Below are 25,924 nucleotides of genomic sequence, written 5' to 3' on the forward strand. Positions count from 1 at the left end.
GGAGCTAGTAGGCAAGTTTCACCTCATTCTTATGGTTATAAGTATATCCCCCGACATTATTTTTCATGAAAAGCTAAGAGATGGACAACTATTCCATACCTATTTTCGCATATCGACGTTTCACTTTAACCGCCGCGTTTTGTTGTTGTTAGGCCTCGGTATTTTATAAAGAACGCAGAACTTTGAATTCGAAACTCTGAACTCCAGACCCATCTCTGTCTGTGTGGGATTTTAAACTTACTATAACGGTAGTTGAACGCATCAAATTGTAATGTAATTCCTTTATAAACACACGCTGGAGAATATCGTGTTGACATAAAATTTACCAAATTTTTCACTACTTTTTATTTTATATAGGTAGGTATTCAAAACTTAAAATATTTAGGAAATTTATTTAAAAATGAAATAAGTCTATAATACTTTTAATGTAAATATTTAATCTTCAAACAGCAACAAAAGTCAATAACAGAGTTACAAATAACATAATACTGATTTTATGCATAATAATAAAACAGTTAAAAATATAATATTTATGTTAACATAATATAAAAATAATTGCACCATTGTAACATTATAAATAATTATATTTGCTTACATAACTAAACACTTTTCAAGCTTTTTAAGGCGACGCTAGGCGATTTATTTAGTGATAATATAAGTAATTAAATAAAATTCACCTGTTACATAATGATTTGGTCGCTTCATAAAACATATAACATTTACATAAATAGCTGCACTTATAAAATAATTATTGCCAGTGTTTCATTAAATATAGCGGGAAAATTATACATTAGCAACGGCAGTGATCAGTTTGACGTAAATGTCGATTCCTTTGAGGAACACGTCAGCGCCAAGGAATTCGTCGTGGTCGTGAAGCAAGACTGGTGTGTGGTTCATTGGCGAAAATCCGATCGCGGGGATACCAACTTCTCTCACATATCTGCTGTCAGTGCCTCCAGGGAATATACGGCACTCCAACTTGAGTTGCCTGGGGATAAAATATAGAGATGTTGTCATTCCGGGGAAACCAGAACTTTGTCAAATGCTTCCAATTAGTATACTTATTCTAAGATCAAACTTGATATTTTGTACTTATGTCACCCATGGTATAAACTAGAATCTTAACAAACATTATAAACAGGAAGGACCTTTTTTCGTGACCCGTTACCAAAACTAGCGAACATCGAACTTCTACCTATAGGGAAGTTAAACTAGGGTTAAATGCTCAAATCTCACGATTTTCAAGTAAGTGTTAATGTGATAACACGGACTAGTAAAAAAAGAAGGACTCCGCTCCGTGATATTAGCAAGTGAAGCACCTTTATGCTAGTGTGTGTGCAGTTACGGGGTATACCAGATACACAATTTTTTCTCCCTTAAATAATCATACACCACGAATACTTTTATAGTATTGTCTTTAGACTTTTTCACACCGCACAACGGCATTTTTAAAATATTTTATTGCGACGCAAACTGATCTGTCACAGACGAACAGAAATCTCACAATGGCGGCCGATCGGCTTGTATTAGTGTAAGTGTATGCGTGGGGCTTTAAAAATAAACTCCCAAATGGTCGAAGATTTGTCTGAAAATCTTACGGTTTTGAAGTAAAAAATTACTGGAATTTAACATTTTTGGTAAGAATAAATGAAACAAGTAATGTGTTTGAAAAGTTCTACTATTTTGAACTATGCGGTATTGCAACTGGATAATATATAGATAATAAAAAACACACGTGTTACAACGTTCTTTAAAAAATAACTTCCAATGGGTTGAAACATAGTTGGTCTGAGCGTCTTACGATTTTGAATTACCCGATAAGATAACAGGTATTTAGCAATTTGGTTACAAGTCAAATACCGCGTTTTAACGTTTTTGGAAAAAGAGACTTCGAACGAAACCTCTTTGAACTGACATTTCAAAGGCTGAGACTTGAAGAAAAAAAATTATAACTAAGACTAACTTAAAAAATATATAAATTATGACACGTTTCTGAAGTTAGCTCAATGAAATAACTGGTACTTATCCAAAATTTAGGTTCGAAATAAAGAAACATAATATCTTTGTAATTAAATTCATCCATCAAGGAGACATAATGGTTGTTAAAATTTGTTTCGAAACACAGCGATTTCAAAGTAAAGAAATGAAGAACAGTATTGTTTATTTATTTATTACCTTTGCCTCTACATATAAGAAATATATTAACCAAAATGTGAAAATTTCTTCTCAAAAGTATATAAAAAGTTGAACGTTGCTATCGAACCTTTTGTATCTTCCCAAAGTACGGAATTTTCAGTGATTCTATATAGTTATAAACTATACAAAGGCGACAACTTACATTTCATCTGCTGCAGATTTAAATGCCTTCCAGAACGGATTGGTGTCGTCCACCTTAGTGCACTCTACAGCTGGATTCTTCTGTTCGAACTCGTAAGAAACCCCGTCACCAGCTTCCTTGCACCACTGTTTAATCTATAGGCATTATATCATATATAATGATATTATACATGGAAAAATGTTGCGCTCATCATGATATTCAAAGCCGTCCTATTTGGTACGAAGTTTTTAATTTAAAAAAAAATATGTGAGATCCCTTCAGAAATAAATCACTTCATATTAAGTTCTAGTTCATTATTTATGCTGATTTTTTTATATAAGAGAGGGTAAAACGGGCAACAACTCATGTGATGGAAGGTGGTGAGCGCCCATGGACATTCGCAACACAAGGTGCCGAGAGATATGTTGCCGTCCTTTAAGGTGGGAGTGTAAATAATGGATAGGGCTATGATCGGAGTTTCCCTGCGAGATCGAATCAGAAATGAGGAGATCCGTAGGAGAATCAAAGTCAGCGACATAGCCCAAATGATTGCGAAACTGAAGTGACAGTGGGCAGGGCACATAGTTCGACGGAGAGATGGCCGTTGGGGCAGTAAAGTCCTCCAATGACGCCTACGTACCGGATGACGCAGTGTTGGTAGGCCCCCCACAAGATGGACCGACGATCTGACCAGAGTCAAGATGGACGTCTTCCAGCTGATGATGATGAATATTCCATGAACGTCCCTGAGTCGCATGGATTTAGGAAAACTGCACCCGGTAATTGATTCCACAAAGTGACTCTGCGGGGCAAGAAGCTTCTCGCAAAACGCGTGGTAGTGGAATGCCAGATTCAACATGATGCGGGAGGAATTTCGCATTTTGACGTAATGTCCGCTGGTGGAATTCGATTGCTGGTATCAAGCTAAACAATCCCCTGAGCACTCCCCGTGATATTATACGAGGTAGAAGATCCCGACAAAACTCACATCTCTACGCAATGCCAAAGAATCAGGATCGAAGATGACTTGATCGTCGATGATTCGAGCCGCTCTTCGTTGTATGCGGTCAAATGGATGAAGCTGGTAATGGGGAGCGCTCGCACGGAACGCGTTTATTACATTAGAAATTTCGATTAGTTTCCACGATTTCGCATATATTTTTTGAGGCAAATATAAATCACAATAATGTGATGTTAAAGAAAATGTAATACAGTGTATGCCTTGCACTAAGTGGGTATGGTCCGGCGGTCATTTTCAAGACACTGTAAGCTTTATCAGCCGTATGTTCGTATATCGTACTATCGATAGACAACAACATAAAATCGTCTGTCGAAGACCATAAAAGATCGGAGTAGTACTAAAAAGTCTGCTAACCAATCTGACAAATCCAAATATATCGTACAACACGCACGGAAGAAAGGATATTTACCTACTACATACTAAATTTTTCTTCCTACGTGCCTCATTAGAAGCTATGTTTACTATTCATAATAATTCATTTAATTAATAAATTCATGTTTTGCGTCTCCATGATTGCGAAGACCTTTACTCAAATTAAATCAAAATCACTTTATTCATGTACGTCAAAGAAATGACACTAGGAATGTCAAGTTTCTTTTTTGTTGACATTTACCGCCACTTCGGAACAGTTACTGGTCCTCGCTGCCAGCCCATCGGTAAGCTAAGCTGCTCCTAGGCAACTATCAACATAAGCGTGCCAAACAATGCATAAGCTTGGACAGGAGACAACTGAGAGCCCTCATGAGGTTCCTCTCCGGCCATTGCAAGCTGAATGGGCTCCTAGCCAGAATGGGTCTCAGTGAATCCAACCTCTGCAATTCTGCTGAAGACCCTAAACACATCCTACTAATATGCGAGGTCATTGCCAGAATCAGGCTGGAGTGTCTTAAAGTGCAAATGCAGAGGATGTGCCCTGCCTAAGCCCTCTAAGGATCCTACGCATCTTAAGTCTTCGGCACAGTCCTTACTGTGTGTGCCCTTGCACACGTTTCCTAGATACTAGCGTCGATTTTTCACATGTATATTTTTAGATATTGAGTTGAGGGCAGGGGCGCTAGTGAAATCAGGGGCCACAATACATCCTGGGATTTAAGTGTATTTTTTATCCCCAATTCTTATTTAAAAAAAAACACATGGCAAGAGGTTCAAGTGTACTTTTAAAATTACATAAATGTTCTTACCCTATTTTCAAACTCTTCATGATTCACAGTAACAGCTAAACGACAGTCGAATACAACAGTCAGTTTCTCCGGTATAACATTAGATTGCACGCCACCCTGATTTAAAACAATCCAGAATTACCACACTCAATTTGATAGGCAATGTCATAACTATTTTAGCAATGACAGCTCTATAGTGTTGCCAGCAACAAAAAGGAAAACAATTTCTAGCTTTCATTAATATTACATAAAAACAAAACATGGTGCATGGGCATTCCTAATCTTATGTTACTTTTCTATTATATATTTTAATATTACCTACTTATTTTTAATTCTTTGTCTCACCATACGTTCCACGGCTTCTAGTAATGAAATGCGTGAAAAGAAAATAATTTGCAGCAAAAATTTCCATAGAGAAAACGCTGTGTAAAAAAACAATACAAAATTATAACTGATCGAATAGTGAGTCGTGCATTGCGTGACAGTAATATAAGTTGGCCTGTAATGGAAGACGAAATAAATAGCTAATATACAATAATGTCATAGGTATGTATTTAAATCAGGTGTAAAAAAAAATTTGGTGTCGACAATCACCTTATTCGAAATGAAATGCTATAAAAGTGCAGTATTTACTCCATCCTTCCAAGAACCAAAGAGTAAAAAATGAGTAACTTTAATGTTATTGTTGTGATTTCCATGATTAAATGAACGACCGATATGAATGTCATAATAAATAATGTGAATGTGCAAGTTTGTGATTCATACACTATATTATCATCAAAATTTTATGATTTTCTGAACTTGCAACACCTACCCGAATTTGCGTCAAGTTAACGGACGTGACGTCGCCGATTGTCAACTTGGGATTATTGTCCAAAATCTTCTTCTGTTCATCTCTTAGGCCCATAAATTTGTTAATGATGTATCTCAACTGAAAATGTTAAAGTATTTCAGCGAAATTGACATGTATTTCATAGACAAACAATAACTATGATAAACATTATGATAATACTTTATCGTAAATAATTATTGGAAATATGTGTGAGTTACCTTTTCTCCAGCCGTGTTCGGGAATAGAAGCGATGCATGTCCGGGCTGACCAAGGCAGTGCACATGGATTTCTGCACAAACAAAAATAAAGTTTTTTTTGTTATGAGACTGATTGTGCGTTTGTCCACAACATCGCTTGTTGGAAAGCCACAACTGGAGGACGAATATGTTACGCGCACAATCAGTAAATGCCTACAAACTCTAGCCTTAGATACCCACATTATATTTTTCTGGAAAACTGATATCTGATGAATTTATATTAAAATTATTTAGAAAACTTACGCCAAATACTCCGTTCCCCGTAGAATACGATGAACTCTTCATCGGGATTGGCCATTCCCTCGTCCAATGCAAAGTCAACGTTGAGCGCCTTGAACTCGGCAGTATGGACGAATTTCTCCATACCGTCAACGCCCCCGATTTCTTCATCTGTTTATATATGAAACAAGTTTAAATAAAGATTATTTTAAAGTTATAAGTATCGGAAATAGATATTGAATGATTACTTCGAATGCGCAGAAGTCGAAAATGGGGTCTCAATGGCGGAAGGCACGGGGAGCGACATGAAATGTATAAGTAGTTTCTATAAGCAGTACTGGCAGTATAACTTGTTTCTTTATTGTAGTGTTTACTTTGCTATTAAAATAAAATTAAGTAACGTGCAAATAGTGTTTCTTCGTATGAATTTACTAATTATTATCAATCATATTGTCTATGGATTACCAACTATTAAGACAGTGAGCCTCATTGGATAGTCAATATAAAATTAATCAAAAGACCAGGAACGACGAGCAAAGAGTTCTCTTAGGTCACCTTGATGAACACAATATGCTTCCTTCGGAATTTAATATGAAATTATAACAGTTAATAAAAGTACCAGGAACAAATGACAAGGGAAGAGTTAAGTGTGACCCCTCTTTATGCAGTGAAGTTCGTCCTTAATCGATACTGAATGCAAAAGTTCTATCAAAACAGTTAATCAAAGTACCAGGAACAAATGACAAGTGAAGAGTTCTCTTAAGCGTGACCCCTTGTTGTTTAAGTTTCCTTACAGCCTCTATGTACTGGATGCCGACGCACTTCATATCCTGCGAGCCGCGCGCGTAGATCTTGCCCTCCTTGTCCACGTGGCCGCTAAATGGCGGATATGTCCAACTCTCCTATAACAAGACAATTGTTTCCAATCAAAGTACAGTACAATATCAGTAAGATAAAGACTAACGGATATGTGAAATTGAGTAACACATATTTTGATATATATATATTATTGAATACTGCTCTATATGTAACTTTGTGAGTTTGGTTAAGGATTGATCGTACAAAGAAGGGTTAAGTTAAATTAATTATTACAAAAACACTGCTGGAAAATATTTGTAAAGCGGTGGTTATTTTGACATCCTTCTTTGAGCAAAGTTGACATTTCTGTGCTACTCGGGTAAGCGTCAGCAAAGTTGTAAGTAAGGTAACACAAAAACAATCGTGCGATACCTACATCATTTATAAATCTTGGTATGCAAGTTCAACTCTCAAGTTATGATTTGATCTGCATTCTACACGTTCAACTATACTTTTAGATGACATTCTGTATTTTTTGAAGTGAAATCTTCTTAATCTGCGTTGGGCACTTTTGGTAGAGGAAAATCTTATGGGTTTGTTCATGACTGGCGCACGCGATATATAATTAAAAAAATATATATACAATAGTTAGACACGGATGGGCGAGTTCGCGTCACCGAAATGCTAAAAGAAGTATATTTTTAGCTTTACAGCTGACATATTGTGCAACATTAGTGCTGTGTATATCTTATAAGTGAAATTGAATCGATTTAGAGAAAAGTTCAATGCGTATAATATACTGTTTTAGATTGAAATTAATAATTTAAATGATTTAAACGTTATGAAATTTCAAATTTCTAAAACTTCTAAGTTTTCTCTTCTATCGGCAGTCTGTACAACTGGCATTATTTTTAATTTCCCTCACTCTAAATTATACAGGGATTTCATAAACAAATTTTTATTTAACAAAATTTATCGATGATACAATGGATAACTATAGTAATATTGCTGATCCATTATATAAAAAAGTGTGTGTGTACTTATGTATGCACGCAAGAAGTTATAATTCTTTGGCCTAACAAAGCAAAAATCCTTACAATTATTTATTCCTCGTGCTATTCTTCGTTTGTAGATAGAACAATATTGTAAAAATGTTGCAACAATGGATTTGAAAATTAATTATTAAATAACGAATACGGCTGTACGGGCTTAAACCCTCTGCCTATAGAAACCAAAAAAAAAAAAATAACGAATGTTGCAAACGTCAGAAAATTTTAGGAACCAACTTCACCCTGATACTTTTGCGTTACAGTGATGCGCGCGCATCTTAAAATTGCACTATCATCATTTTTTCATAACGCGCCTAAAGAAGTATAACTTCAAAAGGGGGTAGAGGAGATAGCTTACCTCAAAGACGGGCACAACATCCATATGTGAATTAAGAAGAATACTCTTCATGGACGGTTTCTTTCCTGGCCATGTTAACACTACGATAGGCTTCTTAGGTACTAACTCGTATACTTTAAATAATAGATCCAACTGCTTCGCTTGCTTCTTGAGGAAATTAACACATTCATCTGAAAATAGAAGGATTATTTAGGTGTTAAAAAAACTCTGACACCTCAATTTTTTTTTATGGAATAGGAGGACAAACTAGCGTACGGGTCACCTGTTGTTAAGTGATCACCGCCGCCCACAATCTCTTGCAACACCAGAGGAATCACAGGAGCGTTGCCGGCCTTTAAGGACGGTGTACGCGCTTTTTTTGAAGGTACCCATGTCGTATCGTCCCGGAAACACCGCACAAGGAAGCTCATTCCACAGCTTTGTAGTACGTGGAAGAAAGCTCGTTGAAAACCGCACTGTGGAGGACCGCCACACATCCAGATGGTGAGGATGATATCCTAACTTGTGGCGTGTCGTGCGAAGGTGGAATTCGGCGGCAGGAATCAGGTTAAACAGCTCTTCGGAACACTCCCCGTGATAAATGCGGTAGAAGACACACAATGAAGTGACGTCTCTACGCAACGCCAAGTGATCCAGCCGTTCACAGAGCACTGTGTCCCCGACAATTCGAGCTGCTCTGCGTTGCACGCGGTCAAATGAACCGAGCTGATACTGGGGTTCGCCAGACCAGAGATGACAGCAATACTCCATGTGTGGCCAGACCTGCGCTTTGTAGAGCGCTAGTATGTGGGCCGGCTTGAAGTATTGCCGTGCTCTATTAATGACGCCCAGTAACTGCCAGGCCTTCCCCTTGCTTTCAATAGCCGCAGCCCATCTATGTGTTAGGTATACCAGAAGATCACCTGCCGACCGACCATGGCGAAACCCGTATTGTCGGTCGTTGATCAACTGGTGACCCTCTAGATATACTAAGAGCTGACGGTTAATTATGCTCTCCATGATTTTGGAGAGCAGGGAGGTAATAGCAATAGGCCTGTAGTTTGCCGGATCCGAACTGTCTCCTTTTTTTTGGATCGGATGGACAAGGGCTGACTTCCATGAGTCAGGGACTACGCCTTTAGAATAAGAGTGCCGGAATAAACGCGTTAGCACCGGCGTCAGCTCAGGGGCACACGTTCTAAGCACGATTGGAGAAATGCCATCCGGCCCGCTCGACTTCCTGACGTCCAACGAAAACAGAGCTCGCCTAACAGTTTTCTGTCTGAACTGTACTTCAGGCATATAGCTCTGACACCGCGGATAGTCGGCGGTGTTTTCCCGTTGTCGTCAAGAGTCAAGTTGGAGGCGAAAAGAGTGCACAAGAGATCGGCTTTCTCTGTTGCCGTATGGGCCAGGGTGTCATTCCTCATGTGCAACGGCGGCATGGACGGCTGGCTGAAGTTACCAAGAGCAGCTTTCGACAACGACCAGAACTTGCGTGTTCCGGTCGGGTAACTGGAAAGCTGCTCACCGATTTTGACGACGTGTTTTGACTTTGCACGGGCGATTTGCCGCTTAAAAAATCTGGAGGCACGGTTGTATTTCCTCTTAAGAACTGTGCAGTTCGGATCCTTTGTGCCCAGCGCCGCAACCCAAGCTCGATACGCCTGTTTTTTGCAGTCAGATGCTGCTATAACTGACGCATCGAACCAGGGCTGTGATCTGCCACCGATGGGCACTGCAGAGTTTGGTATAAAAATTTCCATACCCTGTAGTATCACATCGGCTACTGCAACGGCGCAGGCACTAGGATCATCCGAAGGGAAACAAACCCTGCCCCAAGGGTAGGTTGCAAAAAAGGAACGCATCCTATCCCAATCTGCTGACTTGTAGTGCTAAAACGCAGCGGGTCGCTGGTGGTCTGCGACGTTGGCGTCGGATAGGCACTACACTCCTGACCACGCAATGGTCGGACGTTCCGAGAGGGGCGTCGACAGAGACCTGGTAACCATCGGGATGTGTAGTCAGCAGAAGATCTAATAAGGACGGCATGTGGCTATCCACATCCGGGAGCCGCGTCGGCGACTCAACCAATTGGGACAGACCATACGTTGGCGTCGGATAGGCACCACACTCCTGACGAGGCCACCGGTCCTCGACACTAACCTATGCGAAACATAGCGGCACTAGGCCGCTACTTCACGCCGGTATTCTGTGCGAGTGTGGTAATTAACCCGGACGAGTCTGGCCCGATTGTGTTGACGTCATAAGACGGCAGCGTGACTCTCCCACTTCTAAAAAGCCCTTAGTCGACTCTTACGACACCCATGGGCCTGAGACTCCCCTATTCTTTTTACGCCCCGGGAAAAGTACAGGGCAGTCGATACTAGATATATTAAATAAAAAATATACGAGAAGTCATTAAAAAAATAAAAACCATCGAAGGAGAAGGATTCTCATGCTGATATCTATAGAGTGTACTAACATAGACTGTGCTCAGAACTTGAGCTTTTTTTTAAGGAAAAGGAGAACAAACAAGGTCACCTGGTGTTAAGTTGTCACCGCCGCCCACATTCTCTTGCAACACCAGATGAGTCACAGGAGCGTTGTCAGCCTTTAATGAAGGTGTACGCACTTTTTTTTGAAGGTACCGATATCGTATCGTCCCGGAAACACCGCACAACGAAGCTCATTCCACAGCTTAGTGGTACGTGGCAGAAAGCTCCTTGAAAACCGCACTGTGGAGGACAGCCACACATCCAGATGGATACTTCATCCAGATGAATTACTGACGTAAAACTTAGCCGAGTGTGTTAAAATGTGAACTTGCTTTGAACGACACTTTTGCATTGGGCTGTCTTAGCTTAATCTCAGTATAATTTCAGCTGTAAGCTTTATGCTAACCTTACACTCAGTAAGTAAGTTTTACGTAAGTAAAGTTTTAGTACGCTTTATAGATCTCAATCTAAGTACCTACGTATGTACAAAAAATAACAGAAAGAGAGAAAATTTCTTTTGCAACTTCCATAACCTAATCTACAATAATATTGTTGTTTATAACTACACTTAGTTAGCTCATCCCAAAAAATATTTAATTCAATATTAAAAACAGAAATTTATTTATCACTAGCTGACCCAGCAAACGTTGTATTGCCGATATTAAAATCGCGACACAAAAGTAACTGTTGATCGTAGATGGGTGAAAATTTTGAAGTTGTATGTATTTTTTAATGTTGACTCATAATCAAACAAATTAAAAAATGTCAAAAAAATAAATTGGCGTGGACCAGCCTTAACATTTAGGGGGATGAAAAATAGATGATGTCCGATTCTAAGACCTACCCAAAATGCACTCAAAATTTCATGAGAATCGGTCAAGCTGTTTCGAAGGAGTTTAACTACAAAAACCGCGACATGAGAATTTTATATATTAGATATTACTGTGAAATAACTTCTTGTATTTTTCATCTATGTAGTTAGGTAGATACAAATATAAAAATAGTAAAAGATCCACGTCCGCTATTTAACTATAATTGTTTGTCTTCTTCAAATAGTCATATATAAATATACTATTATTGTAGTATCAATACTGAACATAAGTAGTACTACAGATGTACTCTTCTCAATTGAAGATTTGAATCTCATCTTTCAATTAATTTCATTGAGAGCGACAGCTTAGTCCAAGGCTATGAACTATTGCACTAGTACACATACTTGCGTATTTAGGTTGTCAGCTGCAAAGAAAATATGATTTATTTTTCCCTGAAACTCATTTGAATTGACGGCCAATATAACTACAGATCTCCGGTCTAAAACAATAAAATCAGTATTTTAAATTTTGAGGCCTGAAAAACTATAATATTAGTTATTGCAACAGTACACGGGATCAATTTTCAATAGGGAATTTATTTCAAATAAAACACTCTTGTTATGGTAAAAATGTGTTTGCTTTTGGGCAAAAATGTTGTGGTTAATATTGTCAATCAACAGTAACTACCTAACTTTAAATAAAATTTGTTTTAAGTTGCAAAAACCGAATACCAACTGCTCTGTATAGGGGCGCCATCGCTAAAAATGTTTTTAAAAATAGCAATAGTTACAAATAAATACTTGAATATTTTTATGTATACTCGGAATTTTAATTCCAGATCAAAAATGTAAGAATTTATGTTGCCAACAACAAATAATAACCTTTTCCATTGTGCGTGTTAAAATATAACTAAAATAATATTTAAAATTATAAGTGTAGTCTAAATACATAAAGTTAAATATTGCACAACGTTTCCTCTTTGTAATATAGCATTTTAATCATGAATCAGGTTTAATCATTGTAGGAATATAATGAATAAATACAATTTAGTATTATATATAACTCTTTAGCTATTTTTTTTTCTCTAAACGGATGCGCCCAATATTATTGTTACTTCGGAGACATCGAATAACTGCACAAGATGCACGGCGTAATTTGAAGCTACGGCTCTGTGTGTAGCTGTAGGTCAAATCATTCACACGAATTAATGCCCAGAGTAAATGTACTAGGGAAACATGAAATCTAATGTATTCAGATAGTAACTACCATTGCATCAAATATAATCTTATCTCACTCTCACATAATATGATTAAATTATCTTAGCATTTGATAATGTATTACATAAAGGTATTATTCAAAGCGGTTGGTAAAGCGCCAGTACTTTAGTACTATGTATGCCAATCACGTGAAGTAGCGAACTGCCATAGGCTAGATAAATTATTAATGACCACATGAAAATTCCGAGTAAAGCATATTACTCCCTTAATCACTTCACCGCTATTGTTTATTTATTCGATAGGTAAGTTGCAAGTAGCCTTTGTGTAAATTTACTCGGGACATTGTCACAGACAACAGACCCTTAACACAATATTAATAAGTAAGTAGGTACTAATTTAAGTGCCTACCATCGAAAAATCTGTTTCTATATTTCTATTTCATTGCGTGTTTTTCAGTTTACGGAAGACGATTAAATTTTCTAAATACAAACATTTCACTAAAGTCGTTTGCTAGACTTGTTCTACTTACTTACGTAGGTACATTACCTAACCTTTAAGATTATATAAATATAATAATGTTTATATAATACAATATAAGCACAATATATTTACTTAGATGATTATCACAACAAAAAAAACATTATATGTCGTTTACGTGCATTGCTTTTGTACGGCATTGAGGTACTTCAACCCATCCATAGAATATTGAAAAAACTTACCATAATTAACATTAGGTTGAACACTTGGTATCTTCAAATACTCTACGAAATTCGCAACGGCTGGATTGTTTTTGTAGTCTATCGCCATCTTCTTGGCTGCAAAATATTGTACCGTTACTGTTCGTGGCAACACTCAGAATGACTGGCGAACCAATTTCGAATAGGTACCTACGGCGTGGCGCGGGATAAAAGTGTTTGTAATAGTTTTGTTGATAGCTCTGTAGATATTTTGATACATCTATTGTTTAAATTATAGAGTAGGTTGTATTCAGAGCTATCATTATAAAAAAATACAATTTCTAATCTAAGGTGGTCAGGAATTTAGTGTGTTGAGTTATTGGTACCTAGTAAAAGGTACTCACTGCTATGATGTGCAATAAACTATTCCAAACCCTGTAGTCCTTGTATGTATATCTATTTTCCAGGTAAGCATGATGTTTGTGGTAGGTAGAATGGCATGAATTATTAGCACTATTCAAAGTCAAAAAAACTTTATTCAATGAGATTAAAGTTAAGCACTTTTGAATCGCCACTATTAATATTTCTTTTAAATTACTGTATCTACCACAATATGTTCGGAAAAGGAAGAGCTTGTGAGAAGATCATACAATAAACTCAACGGCCACTCTTTTTAATCAATTGAGTATTTTACAATGGCTGTAATATTCAAAACAAATAAGTTTTAAGGTGCTGCATCCAATACATGAATCGTGTTCAAGGTTTAAAGCGTTTCAAATATCAAATACCGGGATTCGAACCCGGGTTGTGTGGAATCTTATCCAATAGAGTTGGAGAAACATAAATTTACATTTATTAGGTCGGTAACATTCTTGGTGTTCCAAGAGAGTATGGGCTGGGCTCAGAACACAGAACAAACCATAAACCGCAACGCGCTCAAAGTTGTGGCGGTGTAAACTAAAAAACGGCATGATTCATTACCATGTCAATTAGTCAATGGCCGACGCGCATACTGTTTACATCTAGTTGTTGTTGTCAGTTTTATACAATTATGCCGTTGTGTGTCATTGCCACTTGCAAATATGATACCGGACATACGAAGAAGTCGGATGGGATGAGGTTGCACATTTCCAATGCATTTTATTAAAATATTTAATTTAATTGACGTTCCTTGTTTGTCAAAGAACATTATTGCTTCGTCGTAAGTGTTACCACTGAATAACCTATTAGTTTACCCAACTTTTTAAAATATTTATCCTAGGTTATTAAAAAAATTAACAATTTTAAATAATGCTGTGTGAAAATAATTATGAGAATGTAATAATTAAATTCTGTGCATACTAAAACATATCGCCTTTATTTCTCCACTACTAAATTAAAAGTAATCCCTAGTTAGTATTTTTTCACACTTAGGTATGAGATACCCCTTAATATAAAAGCTAAATATCATTAAATAAATATTACAATATCAAGTTTATCTATACAGTTTATTTATTATTAATAAACAGCGCCTTATCAAGCAATGATTATTTTTATTTAACTAAATTATACTTGGAAATTAAATTTATAAGTACTTACTTTCCACCTATCTAAACAAATTACTTGGTTGTACCTATATAATATATTAATTTTACCCCAAAAGTGGTAATTGAGGAGCGGCATTTTGTACACAACACGCTGCTTACAAAAGTGATTAAACACTTCTTCTGGTTTGTTCTGTATTCTGAGGGGCTGCGGTGATCACACATCATTGGGTGACCCTATATATATACTCACTAGCTGACCCGACAGACATTGTTCTGTACACAATAAATAAAATACTGTTTTTTATGAATTTGTCAGTAATATTTCATAACATCAAGAATTTTTTCGTAAAATATGCTCCCTGTTGTTAAAATGAAATTGTATCTTAGCAGAACTGTCAAGGTGTGCGTCAATAAATTCTCTCATAGAAGGTATGTCGATACAAAACAATTAATATTGGAAATAAAATAATTAAGGGTCCCAAATTTAAATAAAAACTATCCTATCTCTGTATCCAATTTGGACCAAACTGCACCCCATGAAGTTATTCCCATTAAAATCACTTCATTAGTTTAGGAGTTCACTGGAAAAAATGACACTGGATTTATATATATTAAGAATTATCCTCCTTTTCCGTAAAAAAAAAAATATTTTTGTACCTACTCAATTGCATTCTACACTATCATATGTGTTTAAAACATTATACAGCTGATGAAATACTCATTAAATAACTTTTATCATAAGCAAACAGTGACAAAAATTTATGTTATGATGGTATCTGTGAATGTGTCAATAGCATAGTTTTAAACAGGGTCTGGCTACTTTGCCTTGCCAATTTCAGTTTTTCATTTTATTACACAACAATATGTATAAGTTATTCATAAATTGTTTACATGACTGTAAGTGAGGACTGTTTCAAACAATTGCTTGATTGGTTGCTATTACTTATCATCCAAAGAGTACTTATACTGTCTACCAATCAGCTATTGATATTGATATCATCCAAAGAGTACTTATATTAACTATTTATACTAGAAATTTGAATATATCATTATTTTCACCTTTAATATGATTTTTTATGTATTAGTCATTATCCTGGTGTGTACAGTAATTTTGATCCATATGCACAAATATACAATAATTTAAGAGGCCTAGTACGATAGCTGCCTGGCCTCAGGTTGTGAACACTACCCAGTAATTCCACTAGCTCTATTGGCATGAACCAGTAGTGCTCACACAATACTGTTTGGTGCCAGAAAAAGGTGCCCAATTTGTCTATCTTATCAATAAAATAATGTATTCTTATATTGTGTTCTAGTAACAGTAGTATTATAAAAATAATTAATTTTGAGATAAATACCATTTATTTTATAGAAGTTCCATTATAAAGCACATAATAATATTTCACAGCCAATATATACTTTGATATATAATATAAAACAAATTATGTATCACATTCTTGTGATACTTGTGTAAGCCTTTCCGTTTTTGACATTTGAGTATTTTTGTTGTTGCGTCACTTTGCATATTTCATCTTTAAATTACTTTGTGTTTTTTGTACTAACATTATCATTAATAATACAACAGAGCTGTACATACCTGTAAGAAAGCTATTCTGTTCATAATGTTTGTTTTATATTTTTCTTATTTTTGTTTAGTTTAGAATAGCTTGTTGGTGTGTCTATTATAAATAAATAAATATATTGTAATTGAAATGATTTGTAAAACAATTAAAATGTAAATCTTGACTTAAAAGAGTGGCAATGAGTTTCTTGCTACTGCTTGACATTAGCTCAACCCTTTACAAAGTAGCGGTAAATTCAATAAGAAACAATTTTTTTATTTTTTTTTGACATTCATAAGTGTCATTTCCATGACCTACATGAATAAAGTGTTTTTTAATTTTAATAAGTATTAACTCGTAAATTAGTTGGAATTTATAATCAGAATAAATGTACAATATTAAAATATAAAGTAAACAATACCTTTAGATGCCATGACACAGGCAAAATATTTCTTCTAATTCCCCTGTAGAAATGTAGTTCTTAGATATCACATGAATAGTTTTTTGTAAGTCTTTTCTGGAAAGGAAACAAAATTAATAATATATATATATATGAGGTGTGTGATTAAGCAATATTTGCAACAAAATTTCAGGCTATCACTCAATCATTGTCATAAAAAATTCATTGTTTTTTGAGAGATATTAACTTTATATTCAATTTAAAATATGTGTGGCAAATCTCACTGCACCATATTTCATATACAAATTATATTTTAAATATTACACAACTAACAATATTAAGAAATATTATTATTAGTAGAGACTAGGTACCCCAGATCCATATTTAACTCACATCTGTGTTTTTATAGATCAACTGATTTGCTGATCACCAATGTAATAAACTGTATTTTTCCGCAATGCAAATATAAAGCTTAGTTTAACAGTAGGATCACTGAAGTAATGTACTGAACACTGCACAGAGGTGATCTCAAACTATCAAGTGATCGCCTTACCAAAAAATTTAAGTTAAATAAGAAAAAGTACACAGCCACAAAATATTTGTGTTAAATGATATCTCATGTTGCATGGATGTACCTGAATCGATATTAAATTCGACTAAAATTCAATTATATTCGACTTTGGATAATCGATAAGAAAACCAAATTACCAAAATAATTACCAGATACTTACACCTACCTTATGATAGATAGTTAATCATTCTTTAAGTTTTTATCATTTATGTGAATGTTAAGATTTGCTACGTGTAACGTGATACTAAAGCTTAATGATCCTTTCCATCAGTTGGTAAATTTAAATTTTTTAGCTAAAATTTGAATAAAATAGGAAACGTTTTCATTTTACGTAGTATAGATCAATTAGTTTTTCATCAATAAAATGTCAGTTTTCTTCCCGTAACCTAACGTCAACTGTCAAAATTATCAATGACTAATTATGGTTGGACGTGGTAGTGAAAGTCATTGCCCTTTGTCCAGCAAACTAAATAGAGGAAATATGCCAAAGAGTCTGTATATTATGGATTCCACACGGGCACAGTAAATTCAACCTGATAACGGATTAGTGCCTAAAATCGCAACCTCAGTGGAAAAAGAGCATAAAGTTATATTACATTTAATTGCCGATTTTATTATCCTCCTCGCGTCGGTTTCCTCAGTGCTGAGGGTCGTGATCATCTCGACAGAGTACTTTTTTGCGTATTATTTGCCGCCATCTGCCCCTGTCGGAAGCAGAGTGTAAAGCGTCGTGGACAGTGGTTTCAAGGGCAGTGCGAATCTGATCGGTCTATCGCATGGGGCTCCTTCCTCTTGGTCTTCTTCCCTCCACCTTCCCTGTTACCATCAGTCTCTCCAGGTTGTCTTCATCCCTTCTGGCGATGTGATCGAAGTATTCTAGGACCCTACGCAAGCAGATGGTAGAGAGCCTAGTCACAATGCCCAGCTGTTTCAGGATCGACACATTAGTTCGGTGTGCTGTCCAAGATTTTATTATATTGATTATATTATAGATGCCGATTTTATTATATTTGAAAAGTAAATTTCAAGTTAAATATCTTGAATTTTTTTCATATTTTTTTTTTTCAATTTGACGAATTTATGCAAGAAATATGGTTTTATGAATTTTGACATTAATAATTTTTCTTAGGGATAAACACAATATGCATAATAACACAAAACATAAACAGAGTCTTAGGAAGTATTACTTGTTACGTTTCTCGTTAATGTTTGATGATAAATACGTTCCCTTTTTCTACACTGCTAGTATTGTATAAAATATGATAACGTTTTAATTAGTTGAATTAAAAAGGTATCCTTATATCGTAAATACCTACTTAACAACAAATAGTAACCTAAAAAAAACAGCGTTATGAGTACACAAATAAAATTTGAAAAAAAAAACAAAATTTTATGAACGATGCGGGACTCGAACCCACGACCTCTGGCGTTCCGTGCCGGTGGTTTAAACAACTGTGCCTACCGTTCGAGTGACGTCTCGTTATAAAATCTTGTATGCTTTGTTCAACTCTGAGGTTGTGACTTCATCTACAGGATTTACTTTAAAGTTGATAACCTGCTCAACAAAACAATATTGGAAAGTCCTGAAGAATACGTCCCTAGGTGTCCACAATTAGGACCTGAACCTAATAGTGAATGTTTGGGTTGCCCCGCATATTCTGGATGGGGCAAGCAGAGCAAGAGGCTCAAACCACCCTCCTCATCAGGGGGCTCAAATTTAAATTCCGTCCACTTCCATCTAGAGATGGCGAAGCCGGCCCTGCTGTTTTTGACCAAGACACAGATATCTTCTCTGACTGATACATCTTACCTCTCGTACCCAGGGTAAAATTTAGAACATTCCTGTATACCATGGGTTGGTGTGTGTGTTTTCGTCAGGGAGGATACCTGTTCTCGACGCCTGAGTATCCTTGAAGGACAGGACATATTTTATCTGGCTGTGACGATCATCCGCGAATCTACGCATGCCTGTATATATCCCATGGCAGTAACGCAGAGACTGACCAGCTCATCCAAGCAAGTACAGATTCCGTGTCGGAACAAAGATCGTGTTTCTTGCAGATCTGTTTTTCGCTGGATGATCCAGATACCGCTGCTGACTCTATTGCTGATGTGGTACTGCAAGGTATAGTACTATTTAATCCATCCTTTTCGGCACCTATCGGTCATAACCGTATATTCTGCGGTGCGAGTCATACATGCCGGAAGTAAAGTTCACCTTATACATTCATAAATGAGCGGGCCCGATGGCATTCCTCCGATAGTGCTCCAGAATTACCCGTCATTTTCGGCTCTTCTTCTCAGTAGTTGTCCCGAAATCATTAATCGTTAAACATATCTTGATCATAAAATAGGGACAGACCGATAAACGTGAAACTTATAGCAACCTTCTTATTCGTCACGGTTTAAAAAATACTAAACTGCTATTCCACTGATCTCACTGTTTAAATCGGATTCTAAATTCAAAATATGCAGCTTAAACTAAAAAAATGTTTACATTGACGCTTATTCACCAATATCATTTTATACAACTGCAGTAAACGCAGAAATGTATAGATATGGCAGTCAAAGCATAATATTGAGTCATTTGTAGCATGATCGACATTTCGGCTTTGATTTTGTATGAGGGAATTGTTTATATGTGTAGCACGTCATTGGTCAAAACTATTGAATAACCTTAAAGGGGCACGCGGAGGCTACATATTTCTATATTCTAAGTCTGAAACTGTAAATCACAGCTGATAAGCGTACTGCGTATTACTCTTTGGTAAATACTAAATATTGACATAAATAACGTCAAAAATATATAAATACCTAACTCTTCTCGATACTATCGTGAATTGTCTATCAATAATGAATATGTAATGATAACAGATTACTTAATTACTAAATCGTAAAGTTCTAAACGCATAAGCTGCAGATGGGCTTGACTTGAATGTTGATTCTTCATTACAAAAAAGCGGTGGAATTTTTTTATCGGAAACTAGTTGATAGTTCCGTGAGGTTTAAGGTTAGAACAATTAGTTGCTACAAGAATTGGGATAAAGATTAAATAGGTATTTAGAAAAGAAGCCAAAACTCTTATAATGACTTCCCTATTAATCAACGCCCTGAGAAGAATACACCTGTCTTTACCAACTCAGACTGCAGTTAAGTGTTTTTCAACTTCTTCATACAATTCGAATACATTAGACATAACTAAGAAAGATTGGAAATTCCCTCCACAATATACAAAACCGCGTGAAGTGTGGATAGAAAACTTAGATTCTATTGAAGAAAAGAAGCTTGGCCTGTTTGAACTTCATCCTGCAGTGTATGCAACTGTACCTCGTATTGATATTATTCATCAAAACGTTATTTGGCAACGAAAATTTAGATGGGTGTCTTGGGCGCACACTAAAACACGAGCTGAAGTTAGAGGAGGTGGAAGAAAGCCTTGGCCACAGAAAGGGCTTGGGCGTGCTCGTCATGGGTCAATTCGGTCCCCATTGTGGCGTGGTGGTGGTATTGCTCATGGTCCAAGATCAGGGAAATCACATTTCTTCATGCTTCCATTTCATCTTCGCATACATGGTCTGACATCTACATTATCAGCAAAGTTAGCCCAAGATGATTTACATGTTGTTAGGGATTTGAACCTACCATCTGATGAGCCCAATTATATTATAGATCTTATTGAACAAAGGAATTGGGGTCCTTCAGTTCTCATTGTTGATGAGTAAGTTTTTTTATGAATATTAATATAAATTAGAAACTCATTTTATTTGTTCAAGAGAAATCCCTAATCAATTAGTTATTAGACTGTTTACTATAAATTTATATTAATATAAAACCGCATAAACTATTTTTTTTTAATTTGTGGTTTTTGCTTTCAGTACTGATATTGCACCAAGAAATCTAACAGCAGCTCTAGATGCTCTGCCCCATGTTAATGTGATGCCAGTATATGGGCTAAATGTGTATTCTATGCTTAAACATGATACACTTGTTTTAACTCAATCTGCAGCTGAGAGGATTGAAGAAAGAATACTTTGCCATCTCCACTCTAATACCAGGAAACAACAAGCTGCATTCAAATTAGATCAAGTTTAGAAAGAAGATAAGATATTATGTGAGGGTAAATTATTGACATCCTCTTCATAGAAATGATAAGTTTGAGTTTTTATATAATTTTATTTACAGTGTAAATAGTCACAATATTAAACAATTAGGAAGTTTTCAGTTTATTAATTGTTGCCATAACAATCTATATCAGCTATTGTCTTTCTTCTTAATCCTATTCCTGTTTTGTGCTGATGAGACCTGGAAATAGAAACAATCACAGTTAACAGTTTAATTTACCAGTTGAGGCTTCTTTGCTAAGCAGGCCAGCTAGGTGGGTACCACAGCTATACCTTTTTCTGCCGTTAAGCAGTAATGAACAAGCTTTATTGTATATTAGTTTGTAGGGTGAGCTAGAAACTAGCTAACTAGCTGCTGGTGAAAATACTACGCTAACAAGATTTAATATCTAATGTCTCAATACAATGAACCTAATAAAATTGTGATGCACCTCAGGATCAGTGGCCATAAGGCAAAAATGGAGGGTTAGATGAGGTCATCTTCTGCAAAATAAATCTACTGGGGAGGTTCTAAGGTCAACCCCTAACCCTGAGTAATTTTGGTGCATCACTGTGTAAAATATAATATGCTGAAAGCTTATACATAGATTAGAAAGAGTGGCAATGAGTTTCATGCTACTCTACTCATTAAAGTTGAACTTTTCCAAGTGGTGGGAAAATCTTCTATATTCAACTATTATGTGTCATTTTGATCTAATTGAATAAATTATTTTTCTTTGTTTCTTTACTATAAAATTGATATATCTAGAGATTTTTTCTTTAAATTTACTTACCAATGTAAATTTGAAAAAATTCTAAATCACTTTAACTTTTTTCATTTTGAATAGATTGGTTGAGTCTTTGCATTAGACACATTCTTTGTCATTCTAAAGAGTAGCAATGAGTTTCTTGCTACTTCTTCTCATAAGCTCAACTAGAAGATTCAATAAGAAAAAAAAATTTTTGACATTGATAAGTGTCATTTCTGTGACCTACATGAATAAAGTGGACTTGATTTGATTGGAAATGGAATGATTATTTTTACATGTCTCTTAGATACAAATAAAACTCGCCATCATTATGCATTCATTAGCCAATCAAATGATCTACCTCCAATAACAATTATCGTAACATACAGGGCATACCGACATCCAAAATTCAAGGGTTTGGTGTTCTGTTAAATTATATTAAGATTATATTTTGTCACAAATGTTATTAGAGACAGGGGCTACATACATGTATTTACATAAAGTATACATAGTATTGATAAAGGCATTCAAAGTGTCAAGTGATTTAAAATTCTATTTTGAATATGTATTTAGCAGACTTTGATGAAAATCTTTTGATTATTCTCATTACCAGCTCTCAATGTACTTTTTTTGCTGATGGTAGACAACCATACCAGACTTCAATGCAATTCCAACATGCATAACATTGTGAAACTGACCTTATTTGAAGTCTGTGAGTCAATGTTAACCATCTTTTGTCGGATCCTCCATCTTATATCCGCCCAATCATTTTCCCCAGGAACATGTGGCTTGTACTTCTCCCACAGTGATGAGTAGTAATGATATAATGATACTGGGTCACATTTCTTCTTTGGTTGTTGCTTGGGGACTTTAATTACTACAAATTGTTATGATTTATAAATGCATGTATATATAGCTTCTTAAGCAGTTTATGTATATGTGGAGCTAAAATGCTACTGACAAAATCTATAGACCTAATGATATCAGTAGAGATTGTGTTGGTAAGTAATACCAAAGTTGAATATTTATAGACACTTGAATTAATAGATTTCCTACCATCTCCAGTAAGTTATACAAAAGTTTTTATGTATCTAAAACACATGAGGTTAAAAACCAGCAGACAGGGCATTTTCATAGTTTTTAACTATCTGTTTTGGCTTTCTTTTTACTAGGTTTTCTTAATTGATTTTTAAATTTTACCCTTACTTAAGCAAAAAAAAATTATAGGTTACATCATTAAATTAACTAGCCCTTTGAGGCTGGATTTGTAAACAAGAACTTCTGGTACGGAATTATGTGACCACATAACGCACCACTATAACATTCATCATCTAGATGACATTACATATAAGGCAATCTAAATTTTCTACTTGCTACTATATAATAATAAGACTAGCAATGTACTGCGGCTTCACTCACGTACTCGAGGACTAAAGATTTATTTTTGTTAACAAACATTTATTTGTGGAGTTTTTGTGTGGCACATAAGAAATATTGTCTCAAATAAGGAATGTTCAGGGAAAAATATACAATCTCTAAGATAATAGGTACAGTATGACCATGTTACATGTTAAAAATACCTACTAATTTCTAAGCAAAGCTGCCTTCATTCCAGTGATTCCTATAGTTGCAATAGACTGTGGGTGGTAGTAATAGCTTATCATCAGAGGACCTATACATGAGGATTAAGGCTGGCAATGCTCATGTGATCCCTATAGTGTTGCAAGAGTGTGAGTGGCGGTGATCACTTGACACCAGGTGACCCGTTAACTAATTTGTCCTCCTTTTCCATAAAAGAAGGTTTTTTCTCTTCCACAAAGAATACATGAATCAATATTGCCAACACAAAATATGTTCCAACAAATTTTAAAATATATGAAACATTTACTATAAAAACGGATAAGATTCTTACAATTATTGCTTATAGTAGTCGTTGTTTTTGAACAGTCCTTTTGTGAATCTGTTTTTTTTTCAATTCTGACACATGAACATGCCCTCCGTTGAGGTTTCTCTAACTTCGGCTGCACTATATTTGGTGCTGATTGAATATTTCTTACACCAAGGGGTCTTCTTGCTATTTCACATTCTTTATTACAACACAACTTCTCTCCATCATACACTTTTGATCTGCTTCGAGATGAAAATGTACTTGCACTGTGCAATCGTTCAAAGCCTTCCTCTAATAATTGTTCATTAGACTTTCTCTGTTGTAAATCATATTTTATAAGCTTTTTCAGGTCTAAAAAGTGGTAGTCAGATAAGATTATTCAGTAATATGAAGAAAATAACTTAATTAGTAGTAGTTAATACAGCACTAGACGAATTTTACATATTCAGTCTCTTAACTATATAGGTAAAATAATACTAGAATTTGACAAACCTGTGATAAAATATTTAAGAACTTCACCACTGATATTATGGATACCTAAGTGATTCAGATACCTTAAAACTTCTCTCGCGTCTAAATGAGATGTTATATCACTGTAATCCTTGTTATCCATAACTCATAACAAGAGTTGTGCAAAATGCAAATTATATCTTCAATTTAATGTTGTGTATAATTGATATAGATTTGAAATTTCTGTTGACATAATATGTAGTTTTAATTTTTTATAAGTAATTGGACAATAATTTTTTGTCGATTTTCTTATTCATGTAATATTATGGTAAATTCAGTGTTCGGAAAACTAAACGAGCCAATTAATTATGAAACTACCAAGGGACAATGCAACATTATCTATAATTTTCTATCCACAACTTTAAAGTTGCAATTTCAAAAATACAGTTAGATATGTACAGAGCACAGAACGTACAGAGTAAGTTGTACGGACTACAGAGTAGTTGACAAAGAGGATGTAAAGCGCTTATTACACTTCACTGAATTTAGTCGTCTAAATTCAGAAGCAACTTACAAATTTGAAGCTTCTAATCACACTGTCCTAAACAGCAGCAAGATTTAAAATTCAGTTCTTTAATATCGCAACCCCTGCTGACAAAAATATCCCTAAAACTTCTTTGGCTATTTCTATTATTCGGGAACACAAAATAAAAATCAGTAACTTAATGCGATTACACCTTCCTAAATGCGTTTCTAATTAGGTTTCTAAATGATTCAGTCAGTCAGAAACCACCCTTATTTCTGAATTTAGGAAGCTAGCTTGCTGAATGCGACTATACTTGTCTAAAACAGTAAGGACTGAATTCAGACAACTAAATTAAGTGAAGTGTAATAAGCGCTTAAATACTAAGTAATAAGAGGCGGGACTGCCTAGCCTAAGTAAAAATTTAAATTTAGTTTAGAAGCGTGCAGCCATTTGACATAAGTTAAAAATAGTAGCAACCAAAGAAACCTTAAACACTACGTTCAAGAGACGGGAGTGCCATACAAAATAATGAGAAATGTCGATTGTATTGTACTAAATCTTTATACCAACATAATCAACTAATGACGTAATATCAGAGCTGCCAATATAATAAATATATAGGGTTGGAATCAATCCATAATTTTTATCGATAATTAACTAATATATATATATATTTATTTATTATTATTAATTAATATTATTAATACAAATAATGTCTACTTTTAAGGTTCTCTTTTGTTAATTTTAAGATGGACCTAAGAAAAGTCTAACTAGTTAAAACTAAGGGATACGTTTTAGTTATCTCAAAGAAAAAAACGATTAAGTTTTGTTTTGCGTTGTAGTTTCGGTTTAGACAGTCTTTGGTATTCGTTTTTCTGATGTTGCAATAAAGTCATAGGCGTGGGTCCTGAATCTAAAATTATAACAGAATACATATTAACAGAAGTTACTTAACCCT

The 25,924-nt window shown here is 35.3% G+C and overlaps 3 protein-coding genes across 4 annotated transcripts; 1 reads left to right on the forward strand and 2 right to left on the reverse strand.

The window, feature by feature from the left end:
• Positions 1-417: 417 nt before the first annotated feature.
• Positions 418-17,599, reverse strand: LOC126971791 (aminoacylase-1A-like). Of its 2 annotated transcripts, none has more exons than XM_050818209.1 (11): positions 17,420-17,599; positions 16,704-16,799; positions 13,237-13,332; positions 8,012-8,181; positions 6,537-6,708; positions 5,831-5,977; positions 5,549-5,619; positions 5,313-5,429; positions 4,520-4,615; positions 2,339-2,472; positions 418-988 (listed from the first exon to the last, which is right to left on the reverse strand). In XM_050818209.1, exons 2-11 carry the CDS (start codon positions 16,714-16,716, stop codon positions 784-786), a joined length of 1,221 nt encoding a protein of 406 aa, XP_050674166.1. In that variant the 5' UTR covers positions 16,717-16,799; positions 17,420-17,599; the 3' UTR covers positions 418-783. The 2 variants fall into 2 exon arrangements, with proteins under 2 accessions (XP_050674166.1, XP_050674168.1); XM_050818211.1 differs by having other exon boundaries at positions 17,414-17,599.
• A 2,454-nt stretch (positions 17,600-20,053) lies between these two features.
• LOC126971809 (39S ribosomal protein L4, mitochondrial) lies at positions 20,054-21,470 on the forward strand. The gene is made up of 2 exons (XM_050818241.1): positions 20,054-20,971; positions 21,129-21,470. The coding sequence occupies exons 1-2, from the start codon at positions 20,340-20,342 to the stop codon at positions 21,343-21,345; spliced, it is 849 nt and encodes a 282-aa protein (XP_050674198.1). The 5' UTR covers positions 20,054-20,339; the 3' UTR covers positions 21,346-21,470.
• LOC126971813 (uncharacterized) lies at positions 21,407-24,922 on the reverse strand. Its single transcript, XM_050818244.1, has 4 exons — positions 24,483-24,922; positions 24,015-24,341; positions 22,801-22,979; positions 21,407-21,555 (listed from the first exon to the last, which is right to left on the reverse strand). Exons 1-4 carry the CDS (start codon positions 24,601-24,603, stop codon positions 21,505-21,507), a joined length of 678 nt encoding a protein of 225 aa, XP_050674201.1. The 5' UTR covers positions 24,604-24,922; the 3' UTR covers positions 21,407-21,504.
• Positions 24,923-25,924: the final 1,002 nt, after the last annotated feature.

This window comes from Leptidea sinapis, chromosome 24 (genome assembly GCF_905404315.1).
Source record: "Leptidea sinapis chromosome 24, ilLepSina1.1, whole genome shotgun sequence".
NCBI classification, from domain to species: domain Eukaryota; kingdom Metazoa; phylum Arthropoda; class Insecta; order Lepidoptera; family Pieridae; genus Leptidea; species Leptidea sinapis.

Bases quoted from the DNA above. Each gene is read 5' to 3' on its own strand.
- LOC126971791 (XM_050818209.1), bottom strand. The intron at 8,182-13,236 runs GTAAGTTTTTTC...TTCTATTTTCAG, and splicing joins TCAACCTAATGTTAATTATG to ATGAATGTGTTAATTTCCTC. The intron at 989-2,338 runs GTAAGTTGTCGC...TTTTATCCCCAG, and splicing joins AAATCTGCAGCAGATGAAAT to GCAACTCAAGTTGGAGTGCC.
- LOC126971809 (XM_050818241.1), top strand. From the start codon at position 20,340: ATGACTTCCCTATTAATCAACGCCCTGAGAAGAATACACCTGTCTTTA. The intron at 20,972-21,128 runs GTAAGTTTTTTT...TTTTGCTTTCAG, and splicing joins TCAGTTCTCATTGTTGATGA to TACTGATATTGCACCAAGAA.
- LOC126971813 (XM_050818244.1), bottom strand. From the start codon at position 24,603: ATGGATAACAAGGATTACAGTGATATAACATCTCATTTAGACGCGAGA. The intron at 24,342-24,482 runs GTTTGTCAAATT...ACCACTTTTTAG, and splicing joins TCTTAAATATTTTATCACAG to ACCTGAAAAAGCTTATAAAA. The intron at 22,980-24,014 runs GTAAGAATCTTA...AACAATTTGTAG, and splicing joins GACTACTATAAGCAATAATT to TAATTAAAGTCCCCAAGCAA.